Consider the following 8,748-nt stretch of genomic DNA (forward strand, 5'->3'; position numbering starts at 1 on the left):
TGGGTCAAGACGTGGCTTGACCCAATATATGGAACTAGGCTGCACACGCCCGCCCGCGACAAGAGCTGAATTGTAGTCAGCTTTCCCCGCTGCGCGCAGGACGCGTGCGTCCCCCGCTCCGAGCGAGAACGCAGGCGGAATGTCGCTCCCCGTCTGAAACGGCCTTGACTCCTGGAATCCCAAGGTCTTTCATATTGAAATTCTCTTGATGGTCTGGGGATGCGAGACGTGTTAAGGGAGTGCATCTGTCGTGAGCCTTGATCGGCAGATCGATTAGCATGATTTGGTTTCATTGGCTATTGCTTCCGGGCTCTCCGCCCCCACCCTTCACCAACACGCCAGCTTTGTTTACATTCAGTTCCAAGTTTACCAAGGATGCTACAGCTTTTGCTAAAGAGAAGACGAGGATGGCATCCAGGACATGGAAAGAGTTTTAAGAGCAGCTAAAACTCCAGCAGAGCAGGACTCGTTCGTACACGGAGTTTATTCTTGATGACCTGTGATACAGAGATGACTGTATCAGCAAAGCCAGTTGCTACCAAGCGAACGCGAACGACGTAGCAGATTCACACCACCGCCAAGCATTCTGCTTTGCTTTGGGGTAAGCTGATCTTTATACTATCTGTTCTGTTTACATTACATTAACGTTAGTCGTTTAGCAGTAGCTCTTTCTAAACAAGTGACTAAGTCTAGCTAGCATAACAAACTAGCAAAGGCTAGCTAGCTAACGTTAGCTAACATGCTAGTTAGCTGAGCTAGCCCTTTGTTCCTAAACTAGCCAGCGTGGCAGCTAATATCGAGCTAGGTAGCTATATTATAGAGAGAAACAGAATGAGAGAGCATGAGAGCTATGGTAGTCTGACACCTTTGTTTTTTGTTTTGGTTACAGGATGAGCAAAAAGGTGAGGATTTGCAGCTCTCCCTGGGCCCCTCCATACCAGCCAGCAAGAAGATCACTATGCACTACAGCTTTGATTTTGCACAACAGGTGAGAATACGTTCATCCTATCATGCATTAGCTAGTCTATTTAATCAACACATTCTGGTACTATTTTATCTATATGGAGTGCCAGTACTGTGGGCAATAGTTTAATGTACTTTCTTCCTTCTATTCTATTGCAGTTTTGATGCTGAGAGACCTGGCATGGTTGTGGCCAGAGAACACCGTGATGCACCGGCAGTCGAGTTTCAGCTGCTGCGCAAGCCTGATGTCCTGCCCCCCAGAGAAGGTCTTCTTGTGCAAGCCCCACCCGGACTGGACATGGCCAGACAGACGTATCTCTTTGACAAGATCAGAGAGTTCTGTTCTGATGAGGGACGAGACGTCACATGTCCCCCGCCAAACTCCACAGCAGCTCAGAACAAGACTGTCCGCTTGTAGATTCACTGCAGATCATCAGGACGGACAGCACTGTAGGAGGGAGATTTCTCAGCTAAGTTGATTTGGCAGTACTAGCATTCAAATAAGCATATCTTCTTCAAATATGTTCAGATTTCAATGTATGAGACCTCATTTGAAAGCTTACAATCTGCACTTTCATAATCTGTAAAAAACTGAAAAATGAAAATGCCTAGTTGAGGACCAAATTACCAGCGGCGGTCACATATAGACCTAGAAGGAATCAGAATATGTGGAAATTTAATTTTAGCCTTTTAATACAATTCAAATTCTGCTTAGAGGGAATTATTTTCAACGGACATTATGACCTGAGCATAATTAATAATTATCTAAGTTAATATAGGCCTATGAGAACGCAACGCTTTTTACGATAGGCTAGGCCTATGCGTCTTGTGATTGTACTGTAGCCTAGGCTACAACTTAAGGCTTGCCCTATTGAATTCATTTTATAGCCTACTAGGCTACTCATTATTATCGAATTATCTAGTTGATATATGAATAAAACAATAAGCCGTTTTAATGGCTATGGGCTACTAGTTGTAGCTATATGATGCGCTCTGCTCTTAACGCACGGTTGAGGCGGCAGCTCAAATACACTTCGCACATATCCTCTGCTATAGCCTCTCACAGACAGCTAGGTGCACTTCATGCATTGGTAGACAGTTCTGTTCTTGCTGCAGCTTGTCTTCACCATGCAAGTATTTTTTGGGGGGTATTCTTCTGTGGACACTGCGAGGGGCGCCGCAGGTGGCTGTTTGGACGCCAGAGCGCGCAGCTCTTCAGCCAACTGGAGGATGTCGCGTCTGGGGAGGCTCTGTGTCTCTCCACCATTCCCCAGCGAGTCCAAGCAGAAGTTTACCCCCCAAAAAATACCTGCATGGTGAAGACAAGCTGCAGCAAGAACTGTCTACCAATGCATGAAGTGCACCATAGCTGTCTGTGGCAGTTGCACTGCCAAGGTGCAGAGGATATGCGCGAAGTGTATTTGAGCTGCCGCCTCAACCGTGCGTAAGAGTAGAGCGCATCAACTCGTCACGAGTTACTCGTGTATAGCTACAACTAATAGCCCATAGCCATTAAAACGGCTTATTGTTTTATTAATATATCAACTAGATAATTCGATAATAATGAGTAGCCTAGTAGGCTATAAAAGGAATTCAATAGGGCCTAATTAGCCTTAAGTTGTAGCCTAGGCTACAGTACAATCACAAGACGCATAGGCCTATAGGCTACCGTAAAAAGCGTTGCGTTCTCATAGGCCTATTAACTTAGATAATTATTAATTAGATAAGTATTATGTATCTATGTTCTATGCTGCATCTGTACAGTAGACTACTGTTTTATTTGGATCCTTGGCCAAAATGCTGTTCTTGTAGCCGTTTCATCGATTCTTCTCCTTTTGTGAAGTGTAGGCTATATTCTTGTTAAAGTGCGGCCTAGGCTTTATTCTAAAAAATATGAGAAAGGCATCATAGGCCTACAGACGCATAGAAATCATGTTAAACAAATACAAACAAATAATGCTTTTAGTAACATTAAAAACAATGCAAATCATGCAAAGTTGAAGGCCACGACTTCATCAGTTAGGCTAGTGTTGGCATGATCTATAGATGCTCAGGTCATAATGTCCGTTGAAAATAATTCCCTCTAAGCACAATTTGAATCCTATTAAAATAGGCTAAAATTAAATTTCCACATATTCTGATTCCTTCTGTATAATTTTTTTTAATGTGTAGCCTAGGCTATAGGCTTCTGCGATGAACAAAACAGCCACAATGTAGCCTGCTTATAGCGAGCGAGAAGGCAGTCTACCATAAAGTGTATAACCATAATGTAATATATCTAGACTACATGCATTGTGGTATTTCTTTATATAGCCCAGCCTGCCTGGCAATTGTTTCTCAATAAACAGTTATGCCATCCTCTGAGTCCGAATATGCAGGCTAATAGACCGGCAGCTCTAAATGCCTTCCCAATCAATGAGACATGGTTGTAAAAATGATGTTTTATTGATGAAAAGGGTAAAACTGAAAAACATGTTAAAGGACAATGCTTGTTTTTGACAACCTGGACCTTATTTACGACATATAAGACGTTTGACTCACCGAGATCACTTTGGTGTAGTTCGGAGGCATGTAGAAGAAATCTAAAATCTTATAATATGTCGTAAATAAGGTCCAGGTTGTCAAAAACGAGCATTGTCCTTTAAGAGTCATTGCATTGATCGATGCAGTCCGTTCAAATAGCCATCAAAAGATAAAGTAGGCCCATTTAAAATGACCAATTACATCTTCAAATCCCTTCTAATCTTGGCCTTTGATAGGGTTTTTTCCCGCCCTACTGCCAACTATACCCGGACATTAACTATCTTGTGCATACAGAGCACAAACAACGACCCTACTAACACAGTACGTAAAGCTGACGGGACACATTGGTGGTAGTTTGGTAAATTTGCTAAGGTACCAACAGCGGACCTAGTTGACACCTAGCTGACACTTGCCTTTTCAGTCGCAAAATAACCAAAATAACCGACCTCAAGGAAACTGTAAGGGAACGTAGCTGTCACTGCTGCTTAAATCCGTAACTACGATGTAATTAAATGACGTGACAATGCTGTTACATTACAGTCCCACCCTGACTTTATTGGAAATGTGTCACAGTGGGTCAGAACATTTGTAAATTACTTAGGTTTTAAAATAAATTTGGAAGTCATAGTTACAGAATTGTAATAGGAGAAATCCTGCATGTCTGTTTTGTGTGTAATTTCCCATTTACAGTTAATATTAACACTAAAGATTTGCAGTCTAGGCCTAATAAAAATAATGATAAGAAATATCCCTATGAATAAAGTCCTAATTTTGCAACCTAAATGTGAGCAATGAACGCTGAGCAGTGAACGTAAAACAAAGAAAGCAAGGCATTGGGCTCCTTTCTTAGGTGACACAATTGAAGAACTAGACAAACAAGTTACACACTCTGGTACAGTAGGTGGCTGTATGCACATTAAAGTTGTTTGCGATCCGCCACTAAACCCAGCGAAGAAGAAGACGACGACAACGGGGTTTACTTCCGTTTTGTTTGAAACAGAAACGATTGAGAAAGACTTTATCCCCGCGACAACACAGATCCTGTAAGTATCTCAATTTCAATGTATACATAGCTAGCTATGTATTTTGGTATCGTCGCAGATAAATGACACCAACGTTATGTGCAAGCTACCCTTTTGTAATGATTATCTACAGATGTGGGAACATAAGAATGTAACTTGACCCGCGGTATTCTAACAGGCGCTTTACGGCATTCCGCACCACCGCTCACCTGCCCATAGGGGCGCAGTAATACCACTCATTGACCCATTGCTGTAGCTCATCTCGCACATTAGATGAGCCTACCGTTCTCAAACTCCTTGTTCTCTGTCTGGTTGTAATTTAATTATTACGAACAAAGCCTATCTATTTATAGTTTATATCTCTGTAACTGTCGCCGGGTCTATATCTGTTAACTGTCGGGACAAGTAGAAGTTTAATACATTAGGCTGAGTGTTCTCATATGGAACATGGCATCAGGACGAGTAAGATGGCTAACGGAGATGACCAGAGATGTGTTTGAAATGGTTCACTCACTCCCTATTCCCTATTACCATGGATGTATTGAGTGCGACTCATAGTGAACTACATGGGGAATGATTTAACAGTTTTGGGACACTACATGGAATATAACTGCGTAAGATATTCATGACTCAAACAAGCAGACGCGCCGATCACTGATGGCAGCAGGTTGAAATATCAGGTAGTATTCAGGTTCCATGTTTAGTTGAATGATAAATCCCATATAAATGGTTGGAATTCTAATGATGTGCAAGTGTGATTTTGTCAACTTTAGTGCTGTCTGCTAATAGCAGGCTGTGAAGCTGCACGATAAGACCGTGATGGCAAGTTAGCTCACGACAGCAGCTTCCATAATATTAATGGTAGCTGTCGGTGGCTAAAAAACAGATAGCTAGCTTTACAATGATGATTCCTGTAGCTATTTTGATTTTGATGCTATTAGTTCAACTTCTGTTTCTCGGGCAGGAACGGAGACGAACTCGCACGTCTCGCACGCAGCAGCTACAGGAATGATCTTAACATTAGCTAACTGCTTTAGCTACTGCTAGCTACCGTCTTCTTCACTTATGCTTCGGTAAAACATGACACCGTTGTATTGATATTGTGGTATTGTGGAGTGCTTGGGCAGAAGCAGGAAGACAAAACCGTCATGGGACGTTAAATCAGAAAAAATGTGGAATGGTAGTGAACGGCGTGAGAAGCTATTGTAAGCTAGACTGCAACGTAAACAAACAACACATGACACAGGGATCAGCTAGCTAGCTAACTACTGTACCAGTTAGCTAACATCTATGAACTCAGTGAACTACAAAGGAAATGATTTAACAGTTTTGGGACACTACGGAATGGAATGTCATTGCATATATTGGATTACATTGGATATTCATGATGCAAACAAGCAGACGCGCCGATCACTGATGGCAGCAGGTTGAAATATCAGGTAGTATTCAGGTTCCATGTTTAGTTGAATGATAAATCCCATATAAATGGTTGGAATTCTAATGATGTGCAAGTGTGATTTTGTCAACTTTAGTGCTGTCTGCTAATAGCAGGCTGTGAAGCTGCACGATAAGACCGTGATAGCAAGTTAGCTCACGACAGCAGCTTCCATAATATTAATGGTAGCTGTCTGTGGCTAAAAAGCAGATAGCTAACTTTACAACGATGATTCCTGTAGCTATTTCGATTTTGATGCAATTAGTTCAACTTCTGTTTCTCGGGCAGGAACGGAGACGAACTCGCATAAGCAGCAAAGCAGCTACAGGAATGATCTTAACATTAGCTAACTGCTTTAGCCACTGATAGCTACCGTCTTCTTCACTTATGCTTCGGTAAAACATGACACCGTTGTATTGATATTGTGGTATTGTGGAGTGCTTAGGCAGAAGCAGGAAGACAAAACCGTCATGGGACCTTAAATCAGAAAAAATGTGGAATGGTAGTGAACGGCGTGAGAAGCTATTGTAAGCTAGACTGCAACGTAAACAAACAACACATGACACAGGGATCAGCTAGCTAGCTAACTACTGTACCAGTTAGCTAACATCTATGAACTCAAACTCCTTGTTCTCTGTCTGGTTGTAATTTAATTATTACGAACAAAGCCTATCTATAGTATCCATCTCTGTAACTGTCGTCGGGTCTATATCTGTTAACTCATATGGAACAAGGTATCGGGACAAGTAGAGGTTTAATACAGTAGGCTAACTAGCTAGCTAGCAGTGTTCTCATGACATATTCCTTCATTTCAGACACAGGGGCACCTGTGGGCACCACGATACACGCACAACATTTTGAATGAAATAAGATGCCGTTGGTCAATGTTGTGTTTTTGTTTTTATTTATTTGCAAAAAAGGCTATGTACACACATCGAAATAGATACACAAAACAAAAAAACAGCTGTGTACTAGTAGGCTACCAGTAGCCTGCTACAGAGTCCCGGGGGATGTCACATTCCTGTCGGGCCACCAGCAACCTCGACGATCTTCGGCAACACGTTCTTGAGATGGTTGATGTAGTTGTTGCATGTCTTCACATCCAGTACCTCATACCAGAAAGTTTCAATGGCATGAATCAGCTCCTGTCTGTTGCTGGGTTTTGCCGTGCGCCGAATGTACGTCTTCAACTGGTTCCACACCATCTCGATGGGGTTCAGATCTGGAGATCTTGAGAAAAGATAATAAATTAGGCTAAATATATTAAAAAGTAGGCCACTCCACCGTCACTGTCCCGAAGTCATCGCCTCACTATCCGGTAGTTTGTAAACAACATATGCAACATTACATAAACAACTTACTCTGCTGGTGTTTTGATCGAATTGATCCCCTCGGCAGCGATGTAGGCTCTAGCTGCAGTGTGCTTGGGGTCGTTGTCTGCATAAATAAAGGGAGAAAAAATATTAGGCACACCAATTTAGGCTTAACAGATTTTTCACTCAATGAGTGCTTTGCGTGTAGCCCATCGTTACAATGGCCTACCTTGAAAAAAACGATGCGTTGGTCCATTCCAGTTGTTGTTGATGTACAGTGCAGCAGCCATTGTGATGATTTCGTTCTTAAAGTAGTCGCCATTCATGATTCCTGAATAAAAGAACAACACTAAATTATTAGATTATTGGCTACCTACAGCAAACCCTACACCAACAGATGTAGCATAATGGATAATAGCCCGCAAAACGCTACAACGATTAAATAATAGCTAGGCTACCTTCGAAAATCATCATCGGTCCTCGTCCCTGCCGAGAAATTCCACCCCAGACATGGAGCTTCAGGAGATGCTTCGGTTTGGGCTTGAAGGAAGCTCTCCCTTTCTTCAAGTAGCAGGTCCGGGCGAAACGCTCAAGGGACACTGTCGTTTCGTCAGTGAAGATGACGTCCTCGAAGCGCTCGCTCGTCGCGATCCACTCTTGTGCCTGCAGCAAACGAAGCTCTTTGTTCTTCTCCCGGATCATGGGAACCCAACTACAGAACAGACGTCATGTTATATTGTAGCCTACTGTACATTTTTGTCTATACGTTTTAGACATACATTATTCACATAGCCTACGAGCCGAGACAATACAATGTCATTAAATAAATAAGTCACAATTAAGCACTCCCTTACCGAGTCATTCCGTATTTCCACCCCATTCTTCTAGCAGCCTTCCCGATGGTCTTGGTAGAGACGTGTGTGTTGTGGTCGGACAGCAAGATTTTCTGTATGTCTCTGGCTGACCGCTCGTCCTCGGCTTCAAGAAGTCCGTTGATGGTTTGCATGATCTGACTATATACAAATACAATGAATTATATTAGAACAGTGCCTTATATAATATAGATAGATGTCGGACAGCTAGTGTGTATTTATAGTCTAGGGCTAATACAGGTCTATAGTCTAGGTCTACTGTACCTTGTCAGTTTCCTTGGCCTGCTGGGTTTGGCCACTACAGGTGACTTGCTGTAGTGGCGCCGGACTGAATTAGCGGTCACATCAACCCCCATTGCATTCGAGACCGCTCTTATCTGTGTGGTGGAGTAGCCGTTCAGATGGAGTGTCTTGATCTGCTCACTTTGCTCAGTTGAGATCTTGATCAAGCGATGTTGGGTCTGCTGGTGAGGTCAGCTGCATGATCACAACATTTATCTTCACAATAAGGGGGCGGGGCGGAGGGAGCCGATGCGCTGTTTCCCAGAGCCTTCTTAGCCAAGGTACAAGGGATACTTTAAGGGCGGGCTGAACCCATCGTAAGCTGTCCCTTAGCGATG

General features: G+C 42.8%; 1 protein-coding gene across 1 annotated transcript; it reads right to left on the minus strand.

The window, feature by feature from the left end:
* Positions 1-6,956: 6,956 nt before the first annotated feature.
* On the minus strand, positions 6,957-8,484 carry LOC311307284 (transposable element Tc1 transposase; the record flags this gene model as incomplete). Its single annotated transcript, XM_084436081.1, has 6 exons — positions 6,957-7,173; positions 7,305-7,380; positions 7,486-7,587; positions 7,715-7,968; positions 8,111-8,269; positions 8,393-8,484. 6 exons carry the CDS (start codon positions 8,482-8,484, stop codon positions 6,957-6,959), a joined length of 900 nt encoding a protein of 299 aa, XP_084292207.1.
* Positions 8,485-8,748: the final 264 nt, after the last annotated feature.

This window comes from Borostomias antarcticus, assembly GCF_949987555.1.
Source record: "Borostomias antarcticus genome assembly, chromosome: 3".
Classification (NCBI taxonomy): domain Eukaryota; kingdom Metazoa; phylum Chordata; class Actinopteri; order Stomiiformes; family Stomiidae; genus Borostomias; species Borostomias antarcticus.